The sequence below is a fragment of the Sander lucioperca genome, chromosome 3, assembly GCF_008315115.2.
Source record: "Sander lucioperca isolate FBNREF2018 chromosome 3, SLUC_FBN_1.2, whole genome shotgun sequence".
Classification (NCBI taxonomy): Eukaryota; Metazoa; Chordata; class Actinopteri; order Perciformes; family Percidae; genus Sander; species Sander lucioperca.
Genome location: NC_050175.1, coordinates 36,637,844 through 36,664,662, shown reverse-complemented (window position 1 = coordinate 36,664,662; position 26,819 = coordinate 36,637,844). Strand labels below are relative to the sequence as shown.

The 26,819-nt window shown below is 42.8% G+C and overlaps 1 protein-coding gene across 1 annotated transcript; it reads right to left on the bottom strand.

The window, feature by feature from the left end:
- On the bottom strand, positions 1 to 26,609 carry LOC116067273 (zinc finger protein 37-like). The gene is made up of 9 exons (XM_031323675.2): positions 26,511 to 26,609; positions 23,780 to 24,065; positions 21,849 to 21,907; positions 18,924 to 19,135; positions 15,580 to 16,496; positions 13,305 to 13,514; positions 9,193 to 9,316; positions 5,563 to 5,796; positions 1 to 787 (listed from the first exon to the last, which is right to left on the bottom strand). The coding sequence occupies exons 2-9, from the start codon at positions 24,059 to 24,061 to the stop codon at positions 144 to 146; spliced, it is 2,682 nt and encodes an 893-aa protein (XP_031179535.1). The 5' UTR covers positions 24,062 to 24,065; positions 26,511 to 26,609; the 3' UTR covers positions 1 to 143.
- Between the last annotated feature and the right edge of the window lie 210 nt (positions 26,610 to 26,819).

Sequence of the window (26,819 nt, the reverse complement as noted above, 5' to 3'; positions counted from 1 at the left end):
CGTAAGTCCACCGGAGTTTAGAACGCCAACACAAAGAAAGAGGAAGGTGACGAACATCCGGCCCAAAAAAAAGGGACATCTGTAGGAAATTCTGGGGGCACCTGAACAAACCCGGAAGTGGAACGTCAACAATACAGACTACTCTACGCTGTGTTAATCTCAATTGTCTGCGCCACAGAGCAGAGTCCGCCCCCCTCCTCCTGAAGGATCACGATGCACTGCTCGGCGCCCTCGGATATCACCACCTCCACCAGCTCCTGGCCCGTCCCCGCAGGCAGCGAGCCCTCCGAGGTGAGGAGCAGAGGGGTGGGGCTCTCCGCCAACAGGCTGTCTGTGTGGACGTAGACGACATGTTGCATGTTACCCGAAGCCTCGTCATCTCCTGCCCTCTCTGCTCTCGAGGTCTCAGTCTCTTCTCTCGCCTCCTTCTCCTCCACTTTTTCTCGTCCTCTTTTCCGCCTCACGTGACCCTCCTGCTTTTCTCCTTCTCCCCGAGGGAGCGAGTTCTTCTTGGGTCTGCCTCTGATCGGCTTCGGGTGACTGGAGCCCGAAGACGCCAAGTCTTGCGCGACCTCGGACTCGCTACTGTTCTTCGTCTCGTCTCGGTGTCCTCCCTCCCACTCCGCCGCCGCCTCCTCCTGAGTTCCTCCCTCGGTCCTGTGCTGAGCTTGGTGCCGCAGCAGGCTTTGTCTCACGGTGTAGGAGGCGCCGCAGTGGCAGCGGTACGGCTTCTCCATCAGGTGGGATGACTTTATGTGTCTCCGCAGCTTGGTGGCCAAGGTGTAGCCTGAGGGGAAAACAATAAATACATATAAATTAGGGCTGAACGATTAATCGTTTTCAAATCGAAATTGCGATTTGAAAGAATGGGATTAGCTAGTCGTGAAGACCGCGATTAATCGAATATAGCAATATTTAGTTGACTGTTTGGTGTAACATTTTTTTACTCCTCTTTTCATTATTATATTTACTGTTTTTTCATAAGATAAATGCTGGAATAATGTTACATATCACAGATTGTTGACAGAAATCTGAAACATTTTCAGTGGATTTTTCATATATTTTGTAGAACTTTATTTAACATGATGGTAGAAGGTGTATATGTAGATGCTGCTGTTGAACTGAGCAGACACTTCACTTTACAGGACAGTACTCATATCTTTTATTGGAATTGTTTTTTTTATTATAACTTTTTGTGATAAATGTTCTGTGTTTGACTGTTCAATGTTCCATGCCTATTAAAAGAAAAACACGTACTGCTGGCAATTCATATCCATGTTCTCATCCTTTTATAAGAATGTAGAGCAGTTTGATGGTGTCTCATGGTATAATGCACCATAACATGTTTTATCTGTTACACAGTGGATATCGAACTTTAGCCATAAATTAATCACAAATCGAATCATAATTGTAATATTTGGCAGAAAAATCCCAAATAGATTTTTCCCCCTGAATCGTTCAGCCCTGATATAAATACTAATAAATCAATGATTCTATATTTTCTGCCATCAAAAAACAGTTAAAGAAATATTTGAGAACATGAACAACTCAGTGCCAAAATTACAAAATGAGGAAACCAAGATAATAAAAGACTTCATTAACAGTTTGCTTAATGTTTGGAATTTGATTTTCATTATCACAGTGCAAACATTCATGTCCATATAACTGTTGGTTGTAAGGATCTTTAAACCATCTCTCGGTAAATTGTTTGTTACAGTGTGTTAATGGTGACGAAGGAACATGTCCCGCAGTGCAACAGTTTAGCAAAAAATATCAATATTCACTCCTGTAATCGCATTTTACAAGTAAAATTATAAAAACTAAAATGCCATCTGTGCCCATTGCTCCGATTTTCCACCAGGTGCGTCTGTGCTGCGTTCCGGCTGTGCCGCGGTTTTGTTCCGTCCTCCACCGCGCGCAATACCACACCGGGAGCGTCTCAAAAGTGGAGCGTCTTGCTGCCAGACTCGCAGATTTTATTCTCTCTACAAATACTTGAAAGAACAATCACGTATAAACGATAAACGATAGTGGGGGGTGTGTTTTGGTAAATTGACTGGATACTCTCGCTGTTTAACTTCCTTCCTGGCTCTCCGAACGGCCCACTGCTCGCGTAAAAAATTGACCTGGCGCGTATTTTTAGCGGAGCGGAGAGCCGCTCCAATAATAAACCCTGGATCACCAAGGACATGAAGGCTATCCTGAATGAAAAGAAGAGGGCGTTCAGAGATGGCAACCGTGATGAGGTGATGAGGTGAGGAGAGTGCAGGGGATACTCAAACTCAAAATCAGGGAGGCTAAAGACAGTTATAGGAGAAAGCTGGAGAGTAAACTCCAGCATAACAACATGAGGGATGTGTGGAGCGGCATGAGAACCATCACTGGGTTCCAGAAGACTGGTGGCATGGGGTTGGAGGGCCGTGTGGACCGGACCAATGATCTGAACCTATTTTTCAATAGGTTTGATACTGCGGCCCATCCCCCACAAGTCTCTGCTGCTGGCTGCCCAACAAAAACTGCCACTTCACCTCCTCCTACTCCTTACAGACCCTTTGTCTGCACCTCACCACCTCAACTCACACCCTCCTACTCCACCCCTCCCCCCGGCTCTACACCATGTCCTCTACAACCTGAGGACCTCACCCCTCCCCCTACAGTCACCTCTACAGTGTCCTTCACGCCTGACCTGGTGAGAAGACGGCTGACTAGACTCCACTCCGGCAAAGCTGCTGGCCCTGACGGTGTATTTTCCAGGGTGCTTAAAGCCTGTGCCCCCCAGCTGTGTCTAGTCTTCAGCCTGAGCCTGCACCTCCAGAGGGTCCCCGTGCTGTGGAAGACGTCCTGCCTCGTTCCTGTGCCAAAGACGCCGCGTCCCAGCGGCCCTCAGGACTACAGACCGGTGGCTCCGACGTCCCACATCATGAAGACCTTCGAGAGGCTCGTCCTGGAGCAGCTAAGGCCTATGGTCAGGCCCTTCACTGATCCACTACAGTTCGCCTACCAGCCCAGCCTGGGAGTTGAGGACAGCATCATCTACCTGCTGAACAGAGTCTACACTCATCTGGACAAGCCTGCGAGCACTGTGAGAGTCATGTTCTTTGACTTCTCCAGTGCTTTCAACACCATCCGTCCGGCTCTACTGGGTGAGAAGATGACTGCGATGCAGGTGGAGGCCCCCATCGTGTCCTGGATTGTTGATTACCTGACGGGCAGACCACAGTATGTACGCCTAAAGAACTGTGTGTCTGACAGGGTGGTCAGCAACACTGGGGCTCCACAGGGGACTGTCCTCTCTCCCTTCCTCTTCACCTCGGATTTCAACTATTGCACTGAGTCCTGCCACCTTCAGAAGTTTTCTGATGACTCAGCAATAGTTGGCTGCATAGAAAAGGGTGATGAGACTGAATACAGGACTGTTGTGGGCAACTTTGTCACTTGGAGTGAGCTGAACCATCTGCAGCTCAATGTGACAAAAACGAAGGAGCTCGTAGTGGATCTGAGGAGGGCGAAATCACCTGTGACCCCTGTTTCCATCCAGGGGGTCCCTGTGGACACTGTTGAGGAGTACAAGTACCTGGGGGTGTACTTAAACAATAAACTGGACTGGACTAGACACGCCGAGGCTGTCTACAAAAAGGGCCAAAGTCGACTCTTTTTCCTGAGGAGGCTGAGGTCCTTTAACATCTGCCGGACGATGCTGAGGATGTTCTATCAGTCTGTCGTGGCCAGTGCTATCTTCTTCGCTGTCACATGCTGGGGCAGTGGGATGAAGGTCGCAGACACCAACAGACTGAACAAACTGATCAGGAGGGCTGGTGATGTCGTGGGGGAGGAGCTGGACACACTGACGACCGTGGCTGAGAGGAGGATGCTGTCCAGGCTTCAGTCCATCTTGGATAATGTCTCACACCCTCTCTACGACACATGGCCCAGCAGAGGAGCACCTTCAGCAGAAGACTCCTCTTACCCAGATGCACCACAGAGCGCCACAGGAAGTCGTTCCTGCCTGTGGTCATTAAACTCTACAACACCTCCCTCAGAGAGTCACACACCCCCTCTCTGTAATCATCTCATCTCAAATATAGACTATTCACTTCTCTTTTTATTGCACTATAATCATCTCAACATAGACAATCATTTTCTCTTTTTATTGCCCTATTTGCACATAACACTGTACATTTCATATTTTATTTATTATTACTGTATATTTGTTTTTATTATATATGTTAAAAGTCTGGATAATATATGTCGTTTGTATATGTTGTTTGTATACCTGGAGTGGTAACAAAAATAATTTCCCCCTGGGATTATTGAAGTATTTCTGATTCTGATTCACGCACGCTTCTGGGATGAGCTGTGGTGCGGCTGGTGGAATATCAAACATTGACTTGAATGGCCGTGATTGTTCACGGGGCACGCCACGCGCCCGGAACGCAGCGCAGACGCGCCTGGTGGAAATTAGGGGTTAGCCAGTCATGAGGGATAATCTGCCACCTGTAATTGTGAAAGGTCATTCATCAATAATGCAACCACTAAACTCAGCACACACGTTTAGTAAGGCTTCATAAAAGGTACACTACCAGTCAAAAGTTTGGGGTCACTTAGAAATTTCCATTCCACTCCATTACAGACAGAATACCAGCTGAGATCAGTTGCATTGTTTTTTTTACCAGGGCAGCAGTTTTCAGATTACATTATGTGCTTACATAATTACAAAAGAGTTCTGTTGTAGAAAGAAGTGGTTGATCTTTAATGCAATATCCACATTGCCCATCACCAGCAACCAATGTTCCAAAGGCCCATTCTGTTTACTAATCTGATATAATTTTAAAAGGCTAACTGAGAAAACATTAGAGAACCCTTTTGCAATTATGTAAGCACATAATGTAATCTGAAAACTGCTGCCCTGATTAAAAAAGCAATGCAACTGATCTCAGCTGGTATTCTGTCTGTAATGGAGTGGAATGGAAATTTCTAAGTGACCCCAAACTTTTGACCGGTAGTGTACATGTGGACAACCTGTTGTATGCAGGACAGAACATCTGCAGTGAGACAAACAACGTTGGTTGGGTCCCTGACGAGCTTGTTTCAACTGCTTGTTTTTTTTTTACTGAAAATCTTTTTATTGTTCGACAAAATAACAAAATTAGAGCACTACATTTTAACCATGAGGCCATTTCGTGATCAGCATAACATGACTTAATTCTCTTAATTTAAATGAAAATAGTCTAAAGTGTTAATATCTCACATAGAAGTGGAAGATGATATCTCTGGCTCTGCTGCTGATAATGTTGTTATGCATGTGTCAGCTGGATGTGTAGAAAAGCCACAGCTTGTTGAGTTTACAGCTTGTTGTGTTGCCTCCAAGTGGACACAAAATCAGTTAATGCAGGTTTAAAGCCACTATGTGTAGTATTTTAAGACTTACAATCCCAGTGATAAGGAAAATTGGGGGAATCGCAAATGAGGAGAGATTAGAGTGGTCCCCAGCCTGTTTCATCCCTTTATTTTTTCTCCCCACAGTGTTTATTTAACTTTAAAATTTCAATATCATGTTCTAACCTTTTCCACAGACAGGGCAGCGATGGGGCCTTTCTCCAGTGTGCAGTCTCTCGTGGGACTTCAGGCTGTGTGGGTCCCTCAATGATTTCCCACAGAAGCTGCAGAGGAAACCTCCTCCGGTGTGGGAAAACATGTGCCGACGGAGGTCGGGTTTCTGGGAGAAGCTCTGGTCACACTCGGAGCAAGGAAAGGGCTTCTCTCCGTTGTGAATTCTCAAATGAGCCTCGAGGTTCCCTGAAAGACAGACGGTCAGACAGAGAAAGAGACAGTCAGAGAGACAGACAGTCAGAGATAGAAACAGAAAGAGATAGAGACAGACGGTCAGACAGTGATAGAGACAGTCAGAGAGACAGACAGTCAGAGATAGAAACAGAAAGAGATAGAGACAGACGGTCAGACAGTGATAGAGACAGTCAGAGAGACAGACAGTCAGAGATAGAAACAGAAAGAGATAGAGACAGACGGTCAGACAGAGAAAGAGACAGTCAGAGAGACAGACAGTCAGAGATAGAAACAGAAAGAGATAGAGACAGACGGTCAGACAGTGATAAAGACAGTCAGAGAGACAGACAGAGGTAGAAACAGAAAGAGATAGAGACAGACGGTCAGACAGTGATAGAGACAGTCAGAGAGACAGACAGTCAGAGATAGAAACAGAAAGAGAGACAGTCAGACAGATGGAGACAGTCAGCGAGACAGACAGACAGTCGGACAGATAGAGACAGGCAGATAGAGACAGTCAGAGAGACAGACAGTCAGACAGAGATAGAGACAGATAGACAGTCAGACAGATAGAGACAGTCAGAGAGACAGACAGTCAGACAGAAAGAGAAAGTCAGAGAGACAGATGGTCAGACAGAGATAGAGACAGACAGACAGACAGTTAGACAGTTAGAGACAGTCAGAGAGACAGACAGACAGTTAGACAGTTAGAGACAGTCAGAGAGACAGACAGACAGACATATAGAGACAGTCAGAGAGAGATAGAGACAGTCAGAGAGACAGACAGTCAGACAGATAGAGACAGTCAGAGAGAGATAGAGACAGTCAGAGAGACAGACAGTCAGACAGATAGAGACAGAGAGATAGACAGTCAGACAGAGATAGAGACAGACAGTCGGACAGAGATAGAGACAGTCAGAGAGACAGACAGTTAGAGACAGTCAGAGAGACAGTCAGTCAGTCAGACATCATACTTGTCGATGGGGGAGGCTCTGGTCGCAGCAGGGCAGAGTGAATATGCATTTGTCCAACAAAGTGTAAAGACTAGATTCTCTCACCGAATTACTGTTGTCACTTTGACAAATGAAAACATAAATTGTGGAAATTGATCACGGCAGGAGAATGGATCCTCTGAGTGTTACAAAATAGTCTCTTGTTGAAAATACTCTATTAAAGTTACCTCATCCATGTGACCACAACACAATTTGGTTTTCTGTCTTTCACAATTAAAGGCATATTTTGTCATTTGGGGAAATGTGTTTACTTTCCTTCTAAAGGTCAGATGAGAAGATTAATATCTAACTGTATGTTCGCTAAAGTGTTCGATCTGGGATGTGATTAGCTTCGGTGCTCCAACGCTGTCATATTTAGATTAGTTTGTGTTTGCTTCAATGAGCGTTTATGACCAACAACAGCTCGGCCTGGTATCAAGCCCCTGAGAAATTTTAGCTGACGGGGCACTTGGATAGCTCACTGGGTTGAGCGTGGCCCCAATTTATAAAAGCTCAGTCTTTGCCACATTGGCCAGGGGTTCAATTCTGACCTTCTGCCCTTTGCTGCATGTCATCCCCCCCCCCTCTATGCCCCCTTTCAAATCAGCTGTCCTGTGTAATAAAGGCCTAAAATGCCCCTTATTATTTAGATTTTTTACGCATATTATGCTTTTGTTTATACAGAAACAGAGAGGAAAAAGGAAGAGAACAGGGAAGACATGCAGCAAAGGGCCCCGGGCCAGACTCTGACCCTGGTTGCTGGGGTTAGGACTGAGCCTTAATGGTACGCACCCTACCCAGTAAACTACCGGGGTGCCCCAACGTGTAAACACTTCCAACATCTCTTGAAATCTTGAGATGTTGGAAGTGTGTTTTTCTCTCTTTTGGTGCTGTGTTGTTGCCAACTATTTTCAATGGAAAATATCTAAAATCAGTCACTGGATGACATAAACTTCCTTTATCATTGGATATCATCTTGTCTCTATCCGTTATCTAGTTCCTGAGAGACGGCGTTCACAAGTGTTTTGGTCCTGCAACTGTAGCAGTAAGGCTCTTTAAGTCCTGTCATTGATAAATAAACACATTTTTCATGATGTTTCCCTGTAGGAAAGGGGATTTGGAAAACGGTAACACGCACATAGCAGAAGGGGAGGAGAATGCTGCGTGCAATACAGTCAGAGTATAGTGGAGGCTAGGGCTGGGCGATATGGAGAAAATCAAATATCACGATATTTTTGACCAAATACCTCAATATTGATACCGCAACGATATTGTAGTGTTGACTATTGGTGCTTTCACAAAATATTTACACAATGAGATTTTTGATAAATAATCATCAGTAATGTGGATATAATGACTAAGTGGGTAAAGGCAAATAATAGAACAGTTACAACAGTCTGGTAGGTTCAGAAAATGACATCACTTTACTGTAATGCAGCCTTTAAAACTAGGAAAACGCAACACTTATGCCATATTACGATATCCAAAATCTAAGACGATATCTAGTCTCATATCACGATATCAATATAATATCGATATATTGCCTAGCTCTAGTGGAGGCAACCCACCTCGCCTGGAATGAAGAGTGCCTCAACGAACATCTGAACGACTGAAGATATTATACTTTATGAAGTATCTCACGCTTCAGGAAAAACAAGCATATATGCTAATTCCCAAAGCAAAGGCAAAGTATTGAAGGAGAGAGCCATCTATTTAGACCGTCATCTAGTCACTAGTCTCGCTTTGCCAGACCTTCCTCCACAGCGCTCTGGAGGAGGGTCTGGCAAGTCCACACAGCATTCTGGGATGGGGAAAAAACGTGATCTGGTTTATTGTCATTTCTTTAAACCAATCACAATCGTCTTGGGCGGTGCTAAGCGCCGGACGGAGCCACGGTGCCTCTGCAAAATAGTCTCGGGAAGGAACTTGTTTTGCTGGAACATGGCGTACGTGTACGTTCAAAAGTTGTTTTAGTCGTGCAACAGAAAACTCAGATTGGACAGATAGTCTAGCTAGCTGTCTGGATTTACCCTGCAGAGATCTGAGGAGCAGTTAACCATAGTCCTCAGAAATCCACCGGAGTTTAGAACGCCAACACAAAGGAAGCGGAAGATGGCGGACATCCGACCGAAATGAGGGACATAGGCGGAATTTCCGGCGGCACCTGGACAATCCCCGAAATGAAACGTAGTCGTATAGACTATCTAGTCACTAAATTGATCACAAGACGAGATGCAGGATCTCTCCAGCCCAGTTCAGCTCAAATTATTGATTGATCACATTGTACGTTCATTTTGCATTAACTGATCAGAGCAGCTGGCAGAAAAACAACATCTAACCACAGCAGCATTTTCAAACGGAGACGCTTAGGCAGCTTGTTGCAGCTCCAGGATCAGTCTTGGGCCTCTGACATTACCTTTCTGACTGAAGCACTTCCCGCAGTGCTGACAGATGTGAGGTTTTTCCCCCGTGTGGAGCTTCATGTGGTTCCTCAAAGAGCCGGAGTTAGCAAGCAGCTTTGGGCAGACTGTGCACCGCACCTGAGTGAGAAAAAAAAACAAAATGCTTTTAAAATCAAACTGCTGTTCGGGGAGGAAAAAACAAGACCTGCATGCAAAATTTAAAGACGTTACGTGAAAGATTTTAAAACTGGGCTGAGCGGTGCAGAGAAAGAAAAAACTTTTTTAGAAACTGTGTTTCATGAGTCAGAAATAGCTGAGAGGAAGCAGCAGCAGCAGCATAGATTTCAAAATGTTCCTCCTTGTTAACGGCGGATTTCAGGAGAAAGACGTTATAGGAGTGAAAAATGAATTCATTAGGCTGCACGCTGTCCTCCCTATTAAAACAGCAATCATCTGGAAATGTCACCACACACGAGTGAACAAGCACTTAAGGGAATCTGTGGAGTTTTTCTTGTAAACACTCAAAAGTCATATTTTATTCAGTGTTACTCAACAGAACTCAGCGTATAGAGCTCTAACGAGTGTGTGTTGAATGCATTTCCTTCCTCATAAAACATTTGTACAGCCCATTTTAAATAGTGTGCCGTGTATTGCATATTGCAGCATATTCTGTTGATTTATTGTGTCATACATTTAATATATTTATTATACTACAATTATTATCTACTTCACTTTATATTACACCATATACTGTATTGCATTTGATATTCTATTCTAGATCATAATTCTGTACCCTACAATATATTATTACACTTTATTACTACCTATAACATAATGTACTACATTATGTTAAAGTGCCCATATTGTGAAAAAATCACTTTTTCTGGGATTTGGGGTGTTATGTTGTGTCTCTGGTGCTTCCACACACATACAAACTTTGAAAAAAATCCATCCATGCTGTTTAGAGTGAGATACGGTTTCTGAATGTGTCCTGCCTTCAGTCTCTGGGTGAGCTGTTCAAAATCGGAACGGCTTGTGACGTCACAAGCCGAAACGAGCAGGCTAACCGCAACCATTAGCTCGTAGCGTTAGCGTTAGCATGCTAAAGCTAATGCTAACGCTAGCATGCTACCTCGTTCTCAATAGCAAAGCACTGCTACAACACACACAAGTTCACCATAATCTACAAAAGAACTACTTCCATGTGCGCCCTCATTTAGAAGTCTCCCAGCTAATCCTGCCAGTGCGTCAGCATGCAGACTGTGGCGAAGGACAGTATTAATTAGGTGATGGAGACAAGAAAGTCTCCTATATGGTTCCAGGGCTTTGAATATGTTGCTGCCTTGATCTGTTACCCACACTATTCGGCTGAGGGAGCTAGGGTTGAGGTTTTTTCTTTTATTTTACGTTTCTTCATTCGGATCCATTCTGAATAAACAAACAGCGCAGTTTACATGATTCGTCCTTGTTGCATTACCGGTATTCATTAAGATAATTCTAAACAGATTTCTGTAGTTCAAACAACTCGGAATTGCAGTTGAGAATAGGGCTGGGCGATATGGAGAAAATCAAATATCACGATATTTTTGACCAAATACCTCAATATTGATACCGCAACGATATTGTAGAGTTGATTATTGGTGCTTTCACAAAATATTTACACAATGAGATTTTTGATAAATAATCATCAGTAATGTGGATATAATGACTAAGTGGGTAAAGGCAAATAATAGAACAGTTACAACAGTCTGGTAAGTTCAGAAAATGACATCACTTTACTGTAATGCAGCCTTTAAAACCAGGAAAAGACAACACTAATGTCATATTACGATATCCAAAATCTAAGACGATATCTAGTCTCATATCACGATATCGATATAATATCGATATGTTGCCTAGCTCTAGTTGAGAACGTCAGGTAATGTGTCGGGCCGGGCTGAGCTCGGACACAACGTGCTCAGGCTCGGGTAAGGTCGGGCTTGATTTTTTGGGCCCGATCTAAGCTCTACTTCATATCCCTAAAATCAGTACAATCTAAGCTAAAAGGTTAATTAAGTCAATAAACCATAATGATTAATAAAAGTATTAAAATCGTGTCACAAATAACATTTTTAAAAAATCAGACGTGTTTTCATCATATTTTCCTAAATAAAAACACAAAACATATTGATCCAAAAGATTTCTAAATGTAGAAACATGAACAAAATATTCCTCAACACTCCAGAAGTTATTTGAACTATGTGAAGTTTTTAGTTACAAGAAACATTCAGTATCTCCTGTGTGTCGGTCTGCCCTCGGTCTAGCTTAGTGTTTAAACAAAGCATTTTACTTTGCTCGCTGTGACTGTGACTGTGACCTTTGGTTCAGAGCCAGGTTGGCTCCAGCGGTGTTCACACTAGGGCTGCAACTAACGATTATTTTCATAGTCGATTAATCTGTTGAATATTTTCTCGATTAATCGATTAGTTGTTTGATCTATAAAAATGTCAAAACATTGTGAAAAATGTGGATCAGTAGGGGTGTAACGGTACGTGTATTCGTACCGGACCGTTTCGGTACAGGGCAATGTGCACCGAACGTCCGAACGCGATCTTTTGTGTGCGGAACATAGGTCAATTTTCGTGTTTCCACACGAACATATTAAGTGGCGGAAGTCTCCGCGTTCAGCGCAAATCCCGCCCTGCAGCTGATTCTAAAGTTTTCATTGGTCATGTCAATATGTCAATCACTGTACAGACACCAAACACTGATCTCTAAACCTACCTGCCGTCACTGTAACCTAAACCAATGAAATCGACTGCAGGGCGGGATTTCCGCTGAAGTGGTTTGGGGAAAAAAATAGAAATCACACACGGCACGCTTTAGCCCAGCCTCTCGCTAGCTAGCGTCATGGCCAATGCAGACAAGCCCGTAGACAGTACGGACAAGCCGGAGCTTGAAGAGCCACCCATATCATTAAGGTCTCCTGTTTGGGAACGCTTCGGTTTCCCAGTGAAATACGTCAACGGACAAAGACTAGTCGATAAGACGAAAGCAGTGTGCCGATGTTGCTAACGCACTTGAAAAGGCATCACACGAGTGTGAACATCACTACTACAAGGAAAAAAACGACCGTAATTCAAGCGCAGCTCCCGTTGGCATTTAAACAGACCTTTGCTGGTAATTCCGATCGGGCCAACGCAATAACGAAAGCAATTGGTGTTTTTATAGCAGCTGATCTACGACCATACTCGGTTGTTGACAAGCTGGGATTGGTAATGCTGCACTGTAATCCATAGTTATTTATTTATATTTTTCATTATATTTTATTATGTGATATTGGTTTGAGACTGAGAGTATTTTATTTAGTGGAGAACTTTGCAGCAGTAGTTTTCTTATTCTTTTTTTATTTTATATATATTTTATTTATTATATTTTATTAAAAAGTGTGTTAAAAAGTGTAAACAAATTGTTAAAAAAAAGTTTATAGTAATAAACAACCTGCAGTTTAATGTTTGCATTTCTTTCCCTTACTGTACCGAAAATGAACCGAACCGTGACTTTAAAACCGAGGTACGTACCGAACCATGATTTTTGCGTACCGTTACACCCCTATGGATCAGTGTTGAAAGCCCAAAGCCTAAGATGACGTCCTCAAATGTCTTGTTTTGTCCAAAACTCAAAGATATTCAGTTTACTGTCACAGAGGAGAGAAGAAACTACAATCAGAGGAATCTTTTTTTTTTTTTTATAAAAAAATGACTCAAACGATTAATCGATTATCAAAATAGTTGCCGATTAATTTAATAGTTGACAACTAATCGATTAAATCGATTCATCATTGCACCTCTAGTTCACACCTCATTTTTCAACAGTTTGAGCAGACGGTATTGGGTCTATGCAAATCTACTCAGATAGGCTTGTGAGTGATGTCTTCTCAGCTTGTGTTATTCTGTTGCTTCCTGTAACCTCGTATAAATCCCTGGCCAGAAAACTCACTCTGGTCAGAGAGAATCCTACCGCTTCTTGAGAACTTGTGTCTCCACTGCGCAGTGAATAAAACTCATCGGAACCAGCCACTGAATTGGACCTGAGAGACATTTTTCTTCCACACAGTGCAGTTAAATAGAAACTCACAGCTCCCTACCTTCGGAGGCTGTGTGTAAACCACTCTGCTGCAGTGAAGGAGGCGGTGGATGCGTAGGGAGGGGCGGCGAGCAAACGCCTTGCCACAGTGCTCGCAGACGTAAGGTTTCTCTCCGGTGTGCAGCACCATGTGCTCCTTCAGGTCCCTCTTCAGGCCGTACGTCTTCTCACAGTGAGGGCAGGGGAACGGACGCTCCCCACGGTGACTCATCTACAAATACGACCATGATTATTAGAAATAAAACTGGTTATTACTACTGCTATTGTACCTAATCACTGGGGTGAGTAAATTGCTACCCTGTATGATGACTAACCTCATTGCCGTCAAGGGAGCAAGGAGTAAAAAAAAAAAAAAAAAACTCCCCATATCCACACACCCGCTGTTTAAAAATAGCCACCGGTGACGTATTTTGTTTTTCTGAACCCATTAGGGCTGTCGAGTGTTTGTTTTTTAGGTCGTTTTATTTTATTATTCCTGCTGAGAATGGAGTTAAGAGGATGCAATAATACAGGGAGACATCCGTTGGTAAAGAAGATACAGAGAGCCGCTGGAGATGGAAGAAAGAAAGAAATATTATCTGGCAATATCAGTGTAAACGTTGGCCGATTAATATAGACATGTCAGTACACAGATGGCAAAGATATGTTTGTAGTTTAGATTCATCACAGTTTGTCCACCAGAGAGCATTCACAAGTTTTTTTTAGTTTATTTTTTTTATGTTCTGCTTACTATAGATCTTGGTACCAAATTAAACAAGGTGCCTATAAATAACATTTGTGTTAATGTAGAAAAAAAATAAATAAATAAAGAGAGAAAGATTGGCCAATATATTGTTGTCACATTGTTTAAACAGTCTAAAAAAATCCACAATAAATCTGGCTCTAATTGTAACTGCACCATTAGGGTGATGCCTGACGTTATAGAGGAACAAACCAAGACTAAAACCAAACGCAAGTTCATTTCACAATAAAGAAAAATTTCATATTAGACAATAAAAATTGTGTAAACTGATGCTCATAACTTTGGAGAGCCTCTTTTGACTGCTTAAAGAGTAACTGGGGGCGGCCTCTAGCTCACCCAGTAAGAGCGTTCGCCCCATGTAGGCTGAGTCCTGCAGCAGCGCAGGGTTCGAATCCGACCTGCTGCCCTTTGCTGCGTTTCATCCCCCATCTCTCTCTCCTTTTCTGGTCTATCCACTGTCAATAAAGGGAAAAGCCCCAAAAAATAATCTTAAAACACACGCTTAACACGCTGAAAACCTTGTTTTTGCTGACCGCCGTTGGTTTAAAAGGTCCCATGGCATGAACATTTCACTTTATGAGGTTTTTTAACATTAATATGAGTTCCCCCAGCCTGCCTATGGTCCCCCAGTGGCTAGAAATGGTGATAGGTGTAAACCGAGCCCTGAGTATCCTGCTCTGCCTTTGAGAAAATGAAAGCTCAGATGGGCCGATCTGGAATCTTCCCTTCATGTCGTCATAAGGAGGAAGGTTACCTCCCCTTTCTCTGCTTTGCCCATGGCAGTTGGTCAAACTAGTCAATTCGGAAACCAAGCGTCCATGGTCAAACAGACTTCAAACTTTCCACCAGAGGAATCAGCTAAACTCTGCTTTTCCCACCGAGACTTTGGAACAGGTTACCCCCTGACATTCACACTATTACAGACGCAGCTCTTTTTAAATCTAACCTCAAAACTTATTCATTTACAATGGCTATTACAGGCTTTTAACACATAGTAGCGCTGTGACATTTTCCTTTTATGCATATCCTTTTCAGAGTTTACTGTATTTTTATTCTTTTCTGATTTTCCTGTATGTGACGTTTGTATTCTTGGTCCTTGATGTAAAGCACTTTGGATACCTGCTAGTTGCTGTAAAAGGGGGATATGAATAAATGTTGATTGATTGAAACTGTCTTTGTTTTATTTTTCTTATCTTTAAGTATATTTTTGTTGCATTTTTAGTGTTGTTTGTAGTTATTACAAATATGTATACTAGCCTAATTTCCAGTGACATTTACTGTTTGAAATGTACTGTTAGTGTTGTTTTTGAAGTTTATTTTTTCAACTGTAAAATGTCCTGCTCAATACGTCTTGATCGCAACTCTTAAATTACCAAATTTCAGGGATCCTAACTGAAAATGTTTGATAGCATTATGTGTTTACGTTAAAATACAAATATCTGGCGTTATATCAGATTTCTTAAACCCGCAAATATCAACAGAATATCTTTGGACCCAAGAAAGAAAGAAGTTTATCTGCTCAATCATCATTTACCTGATGGGCTCTGAAGCTTTCTGCAGAGGTGTAGTTCTTCCCACAGTCTTGGCAGCTGAAGGGTTTCTCTTCCGTGTGGCTGAACTGGTGTTTCTTTAAGTGGCCAATCTGGTAGAACTTTTTCCCACAGCTGGAACATCTGTAGCGCCTCTCTCTGACCTCCGGATGCCACGACAGAGCCGCCCCGGCAACACACGCTGCTGCAATCGCCTCAGAATTTGCCTCGGCATCAGGGTGCGAGATCTCCATGGACGCCGCCTTCTCTGGGACAGATGTGGCGTGCTCGGCGGAATTCCGGCTCTGTCCCTCTGTCTGTGTGGGTGGGTCGGGGCAGGCAGGGGGCTCCCTCCCCCAGCTGGTCAGACAGTGAACGCGTCGTGGTTTAGCAGCCAGGCGGGAGCTGCAGCGGACGGGAAGAGGGGCAGAGAGGCCTCTGTCGGACTCGGACTCTGTCTGTCTGTCTGCAGGTTTACAGTGTAACTGTCTGTCTGTGGGTTTACAGTCTGCCTGTCTGTCCGTAGGTTTACAGTCTGTCTGTCTGTCTGCATGTTTACAGTCTGTATGTCTGTCTGTAGGTTTACTGTGTGACTGTCTGTCCGTAGGTTTACAGTCCGTCTGTCTGTCCCCAGTAGCTGGGACACTACCTGCGCTGTCTGTGTGTCCACCTGCTGCTGTGATGTTATTATTGTGTGTGTGAGCATCAGGGTCTCTGTCCAGGATTTTCTCCGCTCTCCTCTTCCTCGGGTGTGTAGTTGGGCGACTTCTCTTGATGCATCTGCTCTGGTTTCTGTGCCGTTCTTCCTCCTTCTCGTCCTCTTCTTCCTCCTGTTTGTCCTCCACCTCCTCTCCCTTCTCTTGAATGATCCCTATGTCGGTGACTACAGTCTCTGGGTCTTTGTTGTGCTTCAGCTGGTTATCTGTCCAACAACAAAATGACAGTAAAGCAGTGTAAAATGGTGAGTTGACTGAAAGATAAATATGTGCAAGAATTTTGATAATTGAATAATCATTGAAGTTGTTTATCATTCAGAAATACCAAACATGCTCTGCTTCCAGCTTCTCAAATGTTTTATATCTTTATAAACTTCATATTTCTATTTAATCGGAGAAAAACAAGCTATGTCAGGATAACCTTAGGCTTGGAATTTGTAATGGGCATTTTTTTGGTCATTTTGTTGCAGTCCTACAGAAAAAAAAGTCCAACAAGATAATAATTGCAAATGTAATTCGGTAAGTTAGCGTTACAGTGACATAACACTTACATGTACATGAGGTTTCACACACTGTTGGGCTTGCGTACTTTATACTGTATCCATAACATTTCTGCTGTTGTTATATTCAAAGCATTCAGATGTATTGTTCAGATAAACGTAGCAATACCACAACGGGAATAAATAATACATGAAAAGTAAGTTCTGAATTCAAGATTATACTTGAAGGAAAGTAATAGATTGACACTTTGCACAATGTGCTTCTTTGCTTAAGAAGTATTAGCAAAATGTTCCTAAAGTATCAAACGTAAAAGTACTCATTATGCAGAACAGTCTCTGTCAGGGTTATGTTATATTATATTTGTCACAGACCTGCTCCACTGCCACAATCCCCCGGATTTCACTCTTTTTGACCGGATTTTAATTTCATTTCTTTTTTTGCTTTCATTATGTTTTATTCATTTTAAAGCTTCTTTTGTCATTATTATACTTCTTCCCTATATTACACCTTTCCTTTCTCCCTCAGAATCTGACTAATATTTGCTACCAAAACAACGTAGTACTACAGGGACCAATTGTTTCTTATCTTATTAACTAGCGTTAAGAATTCATCATTGTTGTGGAGATGCATGCATGATTTATAGGCTCAATATGTTTAAATAAGCACGATGAGCCACGGTCTGTTGCTGCTGGGTAAAGGTCCTCATTAATGTCCCATCAATCACAGCACATAAATGCTGCTAATGGATTAGCAGGGCTGGGGAGAATATAATTCCTATTCATCAAATGTGCTTTAATGATTTAGTTTTCTTGCTTGGTGTTTGTATTTTACTTTCCAAGGAAATGATTCATCCCTTAATTATTAACCTCCAGCTTTTATCCTCCTGTTGAGTTGATCAGAGAGGGTTTGTCTCCACAAAGCTCTCAAATGAAACTAACGGATGTTTGGGATGTTAAATAATGACGGCGTGGAAATTCTGCTTTTATGCTCATTTATCTACTAAGACCTTTGTGTTCACATACAGGCCTTTTTATTCAACTGTAACTGGGACTCTAATTATAACACTGGATGGTGAATGAGGTTTTCTGGGATCCATGTTGTTATTGAGTCTCCTCAACTTTTAGTTTAATGTTTTAGTTGAAAGTTTAAAGATGCATTAGGTAAGCCTTATAAAACTAACTTTCTGTCATATTTGCTGAAACTGGTGGTCGAGTAGAACTACATGAAGCAGGTAATTAAAATAAATCCAGCTCCTCTGGCACCACCTGCAGCCTGTAGTGCGATTTGCAAAAATCCACAGCTCCCTGTTCAGATGCACTAATCAGGGCCGGGGTGTCTAACTGCGTATCAATCACTGCTCATGCACACGCATTTCATAGCGTCCTCCCCTCCCCCTTTCTCGCGCACGAGCTGCAGATAGGTTTCCTCCCCTTCCCCCCTCTTCACACGCGCTCATCAGGGGGGCTTAGGACCGTTTTGGGCTTCAGTGGAAAGGGGGGAGGGACTGAGAAGTTGCCGATGTTCAAATTTTTTGGCTAAGTCCTGGATCTTCACAATCCTACCTACGGCACCTTTAACGTCCCTCTAGCTCCTCCAGGTGGAGAGTGTGAATGAATTTAAGGTGGACTGAAGCAGCTTTATACAATGTCATTTTTTGACTTAATGAAGTTAATGTATGCACTTTGAGAAATGCCATAGAACTTGATGTCACGTGATGCCATGGGGCCCAAAAAGTCTTTTGCCCATAGACTTACATAGCGAAAGAGACGTCATAAATCAGTGGATAGATTTTTTTTTAGCATCTCAACCCCTGCGAAGTGACTCGTTTTACTATCAGAATTTGATCCATTCGGTCTGATAACATTTGGAAAGTCTAGAAGAGTCGCACGATTAAATAATTTAATCCCCATTCAAGTTAGCGGAGTGCTAAAGGGGAAGGAGCCCGCTTGGCCGACGCCCGTCTCTAGCGAGCCGGCTCTATGGGCCGCACAGAGCGGAAGTAGTGCCGATCATCCCGGTAAATTTTAGGCTCCATGAAGACTTCATGCGCCATTGAGCAACTCCCATAGGAAAGAACGGAGCGCCGCCTAAAACACTGTATCCACTTCTTATAATACATCCACGGTCTGTACCTGTGTGTCCAGTGGAGTTGTCCTGTGTGTCAGGTTTGTCTGTTGTCTGACTTTTCCCAGCGGTGCCTCCGTACAACAGCAGCTCTGTTCCAGGCTGGATGTCCCGACACACTCGCAGACACACATCCGCACACCCGCCCGCACACACCTCTCCACAGGCACACTGCACTGACACGTTCTGCTGGGCTCTGCTTCGCGCCTGGCAGGCAAATCTGAGGGGAAATTAACACAAATGGACGCAAACAGAAAGATGTGAAACTAGGGCTGCACGATATGACCTAAAATTAAAATCACGATTAAGTGCACATTTTATCTCGATAACGATAAATGAACGATAATTAATCACATTGTTCTAAATCATCTCATCTGAAGCCAAAATGTTTCCAGACGACGGACACTGCTTTTTTTGGGGGGGCACAAGTTGCTCAGTTGACTCGGACTCAGTGTTTGAGTTATCCTCCATTATGCTTTCCATGCGGCTGACTGGTCCGGGCAAAGTCACGTGACTACACACGCGGTAGACTGTTTTTAAGGAGATCAAAAGGAATAAATTATCAAAATTATCGTCATGGGAAAAATACGTCGATAACAGCTTCAGAATTAATCGTCCAGCCCTATGTTAAACTGAATTTAAATATGGTGCACATATACTGTATAATGACAGTTAAGAGTATTTGTAATGCATTGAATTGGGTCTGACATGAAGGGAGAATGTGGGTGTCTAAGCAAATGTACCAATGAAACGCAGTCAGAGATTGAGAACATAAAAGACCTTCAACGTTCCCATAATGCATATAGAGTCAAATATGACGTGGAAGTATGGGCTTTAGGATAATTATAATTAAGCCGCCCCCTATGGCTCATCACAAGAGACTTGGTGGCAGCAAATGAAAGTGCAATTTTTGCCCCAGTTTCACTCTCTGGGAGAGAAAAATAGGTCCGCTTTTAAATCAGGATACAACACGGCACACTGCCTGCAGCAGGAGTAAGTGTTGGCACTACATACTCCGCCAGCAGTAGAAAAAGAAAGTGCAGCCAACACACAAACAACAGCACTGACAAACATTGTAATTGTAATTTATTTATTTGAACAGGGACAGTGCACAAAAAAACATTATTAGATGTCTTGTGCCAGGTTGTAGCAAATTGCTACTTTCCGCCCGTAGTCCCTGGGCAGGTAGATGGCACAATAAAATACAGACAGTATTTACAGTATACAATACAGATACATAGTCATACAAATCTACAGACATTATTGTCCCCCTATCCCACCCCATCTAAAGCTAAAATTAGACATTGAGCATCCTTAAATCTTGATATTTTCATGGCTAACTGGAATAAACTGTCAAACCCTCCTGAAGTTAAATACTGCACTTTACTGAAGCTATAATTCCCACAAAAGGATGTGGATATCTGAATACACTGTTTTACGTGTCACTATTTTATCCATTGATGTTTGCACCTTGAATGATGCCATGCAACTTTTGTCTTTTATGGTGCTATTTTTTACGTGTCTAGTATACCATCTGACTGGTCCATTTCATTTTAAAGGTTCCTTGGCTCCTTGGATGGTGTTGTTCAACAATTGTTCCACCACTTTAGTCCAGATTGAAATATCTCGGTACCTATATGAAATTCGGTACAGAGATTCATGTTCACCAGAGGATACATCCTAATCAGTTTGGTGATCCTTTAACTTTTCATCTAGCGCCTTCTTCAGATCAAAGTTTAACTTGACTATAAACACCAGGGACAATGATGAAAACAAGTCCAGGACTTAACAAAGTCCGAGATGTTGTATTTTGCATATTATTAGTCTTGTGTTGCCAGACCTATAAATCCAACGGAGTTTAAAATTCCAACAAAAAAGAAGGCGGAAGGAAACGGAAATCGGCGAAAATACATGCACCCGGCGGAATTTCCTGCGGCACCGGAGCAATCCCGCAAGTGGAACGTCATAGATATAGACTAGGTCTGGCTAGACCACAGATGCATTCTGCAATAGGAGAAATAAAAACAATCATCTTGTGCGGCACTAAGCTCTGGACGCAGCGAAGGTGGCTCTGCTAAATGTAGCAGGGAAGAAGAAACTTGTTTTGGTGGAACATATGCAACCTGGAAAAGAAAGCGCCACGTACAATATAAAATAAAGTTAACTGTTCACACAATACAGTAACATGAGCTATTTAAATTAGCTGGAGACATGGTTAAACGTAACTTACTTTTACCAGTGTATCGCTGTGTGTACTTAGTCCACAGCAATCCTACCAATCGTTCCCAAAACGTCCCAGTTAGAGAATATATGCCGTAAACATATTCTTTGTAAATCTTTACAATTATTCCCCGAATGAACAAAGCAGGCATCCAAATTTCCTTCAAAACTTGCCATTTTCAGCGTGTAGCTTGCTGGCTCAAGTTTGTTGTTGTAGTTTCCCGTAGCGACGGGATTTTGAGGCAACGCACAGAGAGCGGAAACAGAGGGGCAAAGCCTGACACCGGCGGCTGTCAGGCTTTATCCTGGAAATGTACTTCCGTTGATCCAGACTAGCATTTTATTGACAAGAAATCAAACCAATCCAAGCGTCTAAAGGGCAGTAGTGGCCTAAAGGTTAAAGACGCGAGCTTGTGACCGGGAGGTTGTCGGTTCAAATCCCAGACCGACAGGACAAAATCTGGGTTCCCTTGAGCAAGGCCCTTAACCCCAACCGCTCCAGTGGAGCTGCTCAGTGGCCAGCAGATCAGACTGTGGTTGTACTGGGCAGCTTCCAGGTATGAATGTGGAACGGTGTGAATGTGACAGGTCGTCGCTGCAAATGAGAAGTTGTTTTCAATCGACTTACCTGGATAAATAAAGGTTTAAAAAAAAAAAATCAGATTAAGAGGACAAAAAGCCTCAGTTACTTTTGTGTGAATGTGTCGACTTACTTGATCCAGACGGCACTTTGCAGTAAGGCTTCTTTATTTGCTGCTATCTCCATCAGTGCCTACACAACACAACACACAGAAGGAGTCCTTTATAAATGGCACTGAAAGTTCCTTGCTCAGAGTTTCCACTGACCTATTCACAACGCTGCTGAGAGCAACTTTAACTAAGGAACTGAGAGACCTCCAAGGCTAAGACGCCATTGCTATGGATAACATCACGTTTCATGAAATGAATGAATCATGAGCCTAATTCCTATGTCTACAGATTGATTGACAGGTACTTTTATATTAATGTCCATAAAAGTGATGATTACTGTCCATGTCGGACTCAGTCCCACTTAGTAAAAAAAAAAATGAACTGATAGGTAGGTTGTACTTTGAATATGTATTTCTTGCAGTGCCCTTGTAAATTATCGTTGCTACAGCTTTTTTTATCTGTGAAGCTGCTCTGACACTTCCTGCTCATGTTTTATGACAAGGACCGGTTCATTATCTTCCCACGACTCGGCACTGAATTACTGTCCTCCTTCTGTCTGCAACTGAGATCAAATGGTTTCAAAGTAAACAAGTTGCTGCTGTCGAATGTAAAATCATGACACATTTTGAATCTAAATGAGACAACAAACCGCACAATAGACAAGTTAACAGAACTAAGATTGCAAAACTCTTTTGAAGGTCAATATTCTATATTGAGTAGAATAAAAAGAAGTTATTCGTTTCATTTCCAAATAAAATCGCCTGGGTAGCTCACCTGGTAGAGCGCGCGCCCATATACAGAGGTTCAGTCCTCGACGCAGTGGCCGCGGGTCCGCTTCCGACCTGCGGCCCTTTGCTGCGTGTCATTCGCCCTCTCTTTTCCCTATTCAAGTCTAAAGGTGCTGACACACCAACCCGATTATTGGCCGTCGGCGAGGTCGGTGACTCGAGTCTGTCGGTGTGTTCCGTGCCGCTGTCAGTCAGAGGAGCCGTCGGCGTTCATTTTGGCCGATTTGACTTCTTGAATCGGCCAAGTGGGCAGTCGGACTCAATGACCAATCTGATTGGTGGAGTGCTAGCCCTTGACTAGCGAATCAGTGCACGAGAAAACCGGAGCTGACAACGCCAGTATCGTCTTATTACTAGCCATCGTATTTTCGTCAGTTCAGAGTAATGACAACGATCCTTCTTGACTACTATCACCACTCTCTGATAAAAACGATGACTGACGACAGCGTGCTCTGTGTTTACGAGGTCTAGAGAGATGTGCCGTCATTTCCGGTTTTCATTTTTTGGGCGACAATACAGATTAGCGCCGCCTGATGTTATGGAGACGTATTGCGTCTCGCGCACGCGCAGAACGTACACTCAAGTCGGTGTTGCTTCGGTGTGTTCTGAGGCACTTTTTGGACCGACTCGGGGAGACGGGAGCCGAATGATCAGTCCGACTGCCTTTTCTGCCGAGGGTCGGCCGTCGGGTTGGTGTGTCAGAGCCTTTAGCTGTCCTGTCAAAAGTAAAGGCCTAAAAATGCCAAAAGAAATCTCAAAAACCTATTATGCTTTTTTGGATTTTCCCCATATTTTTATGTGTTGTATAGTTTTTTTTGTGTTTAATAGATGTATAAAGTACAAAAAACAAATTTCACTCCAAGTGGAGCTTTCTCTCCCACAGACAACACTTTTTCTCAACTGCCTAAAAATACCTCGCCCACATCTCTTTCTGAAATACCTTAACTAGTGATAAGCCACTGAAAGCCAGCACAGTTTTTCATATGTTCTGCCCGTAGCATGAACATCAAAGCATGTAAGCCTATTCTAGTAGACCCCAAGAGTACAAATATGACGCTGAAAAGGAGCATAAAAGGGGCTCTTTAATAGAGTTAACAGCCTGCTCTGTCTGCATGCTATGTGTCTGTATTAATGTTCTTCCTTTTTTAAATGTGTATTCAATTTACCTTTTCTGCCTCTGAGCTGTTGGTCTCACTCGATTTGGACTCAGAGTTCATCGTAAGTTCATCGTCTCGGCTCTGAGCCATCGGGTCATTGTGATACTTCGAGGTCCACTCTGTGTCCCCGTCCCTCCCCAGCAGGGATCCAGCCTCCAGCGAGCGGCCCACCCACCACAGCCCCATCCTGCCCCCGCAGAGCCGCGAAGGCCCCACAGCGAAGCCGCAGGGAAGCAACGTGGAAAGAGACGAGGCGAGAGCAGATGGGACGGGAGGAGCGAGACTGGCCATCAACCTGGACAGAAAAATAAAAAGCAGGTTAGAGGCTGTTCTGTTTTTAGAGTCTCAGTGGCTTATTAGGGGCGGCTGTGGCTGTGGCTGTGGTGGTAAGAGCGGTCGACTACCAATCGGAAGGTTGGTGGGTTTAGCCCTGGCCCTGCAGTTCCTTGTCGAAGCGCCCTTGGGCAAGACACTGAACCGTGAATTGCTCCCGATGCTGTGCCATCGGAGTGTGTAATTGTGTGTGTATGCTCATCTGATGAGCAGGTGGCACCTTTTACGGCAGCCTCGGTCACAGTGTATGAATGTGTGTGAGTGGGGAATGGTTCCTGTACATTTAAAAGCATTTTGAGTTAAGTCGTTAAGACTAGAAAAGCGCTACATAAATACAGTCCCAGTGTGTCTACATAGGTGCATTACTTATAAAGTTCTGCTCTCAAGTGCAGTTAGTGTACAAAATGTAAGAGAAAGAACTACAGCGTCGGTCACCAGCTAGACTGGCTTGACAGTGTTGGCAGTACAAAAGCAATGAAGCAGTTATTATTATTATTATTATTAGATTGACGATAATGTCCATTAGTGGGGCTTTTTTTTCAATCAAGAGACAGACAGTGTGAAGTGTATACGTTATGTAAACAGCAAGAATAGACCTTTTTTAATAACATAAATGTAATATTTAAATTAATAGCAAAACATGAATTGATAACATTAATAATGAATGCATTCAGGGTTTCCCCCAGAAAGGTTGTTCAGCCCGGTGGCAAGTGTCTTTTTTTTCGACGAGGGCCCGGCTGGGGCCCGTCACAGACTGATGGCAGCGTTGATGTAGAGCCCAATAGTTTCTGTGATAACAGAATCATGGAAGGAATCGCAAAATTGAGCATTTAAAAAAGCAGATTCCATAGGGCTCTACATCAAGTCAGTGCTAAAATCTAACTACAGGTTTGAAAATATGACTACATCAACGTTTCCAACCGAGTCGCCCCGCTGTAACTGCAGTTTAAAAAACTTCTTTAAAATACATGTGGCTTAGGCCTGGTGGGGGGCAACTTAAGGCTGATTTATGCTTCTGCATCGACTCGACGGCTTACCCCCGCAGACCCCTCAGCGGCTACCTAACGTTGACATTAGCTAGCGCTAGCTGATACTAGCGATTTCTAGTCGGCGACATATTTTGGCCTTCATTTAATAAACATAACCTGTAGTAGTACACAATTGTATGTGTATTGTTGTGATAACAATGTGTGGAATTACTTTACGTTGCCTATTTATGTCTATTTATTTCTATTTCTCACCGTTAACCACCGGCGTCTGTACAGCATCAACAGGGGTCGCCATTGTTGTTTATGTGTGTGTGTGTGTGACGTCAAAAACTGTAACTGGGAGTACAACCATCTGGTACCAGTTCACGGGGAGTAAGTTACGGGTTTGACTGCCGTTCCGGGGCACTTTCACGGGAAGGTTGTGAAAACACGAGTTACGGGTTGCCTTGAACGCAGCATTAGACCCTAAACTGACCAGGTGTGTTTGATTGTTATTTCATGAGTCAGTGCAAATGTACAGCTTTCCTTTTAATTCCTTCAAAAGGTTCAAAAAGTAGAGGTATTAATGCAGATAATGATCTGCAATAAAGTCTAGGAACAGAAAACTCCAATTATCATGTGCATTCATTGTTAATGCATGTATGAAAGAGCCTGCTACATCGTAGAGAAAGAAATGTTTAAGCAAGCCTAGTAACGCAGGCCAAACTCAAAACTGACCTAATTTCACTAAATAAGATATTTTCAAATTACACAATAAAAACGTATAAAATAATGGTCATAACTTTGTCATTTCATTTTATTTCTTGTTAGTTTTGTACAGATGTTTTGAGATGGCTCTCAATGGGTTTATCTTTTCATTTTGAAATTAAATTAAAAAAAGAATAACGCGGGTACTTTTCAATATACACTCAATAAATACACTTATATCAATACATACATATTCATATCAGGTACTTTTATTTTTTCAGTTGCAGGTGCATGCATATTGAATATATTAAATACAACATTTGAATGCACACTGCTGGCCTTCTCAATGCTAAATCCAATGTCCAATATTGTTTATTTAATTTTACTTTTTGAGTTTTTAAAGCGGTTTAATTCAGTTAGGTTGTACTACAACAACGTATCGTTATATTTAAGTCAAGCAACACATTATGGCTCTCTTATATTAAACTATATTAATATATTATATTTAAGAAGTTGTCTCCTGTCCGCCTGACTTGGAGCTAACGCAGGGCAAATGCATTTCTGGCCAACATCGACCAACACCGCTAACGTTAGCTATGCTAGCTGTACGGTGTTTGGTTCGCAAAAGTATGTGACTCACGAGCGATTTATCAATAATTTTAATATTCATTGTAACTGTGTACATACTTCGGACGTGCTCGGTGTTTTGGATTGGTTATTTATTTACATACCACTTTAATTATTCCGATGTAAACTCTGGGAAAGCCATCGTTATCCAGCAAGAAAAGGCAACAACGGAAGTCCCCGTAGTCTGTGTTCCGACCGGAAACAGAGTTGTTGTGTATTTGGTTCCGCAAACAGAAAAGTTAAAAGATAAGATAAGATAAAATAAGATTGACTTTATTAATCCCACACTAGGGAAATTCCTGTGCTGCAGCAGCTCAAAAGAAAACAATGTACACACATCAGAATAACACAAATACACATTAAGTGGACATAGGAGAAAAAAAACATACATTTAAGACAAGTATAAGAAATAG

Excerpts from the sequence above, each read along its gene's own strand:
- LOC116067273 (XM_031323675.2), bottom strand. The coding sequence starts at position 24,061 with ATGGCCAGTCTCGCTCCTCCCGTCCCATCTGCTCTCGCCTCGTCTCTT. Across the intron at positions 16,497-18,923 it reads CAACTCCACTGGACACACAG|ATAACCAGCTGAAGCACAAC; the intron begins GTACAGACCGTG and ends GTTGTTGGACAG. Across the intron at positions 9,317-13,304 it reads TTTACACACAGCCTCCGAAG|GTGCGGTGCACAGTCTGCCC; the intron begins GTAGGGAGCTGT and ends TTTCTCACTCAG.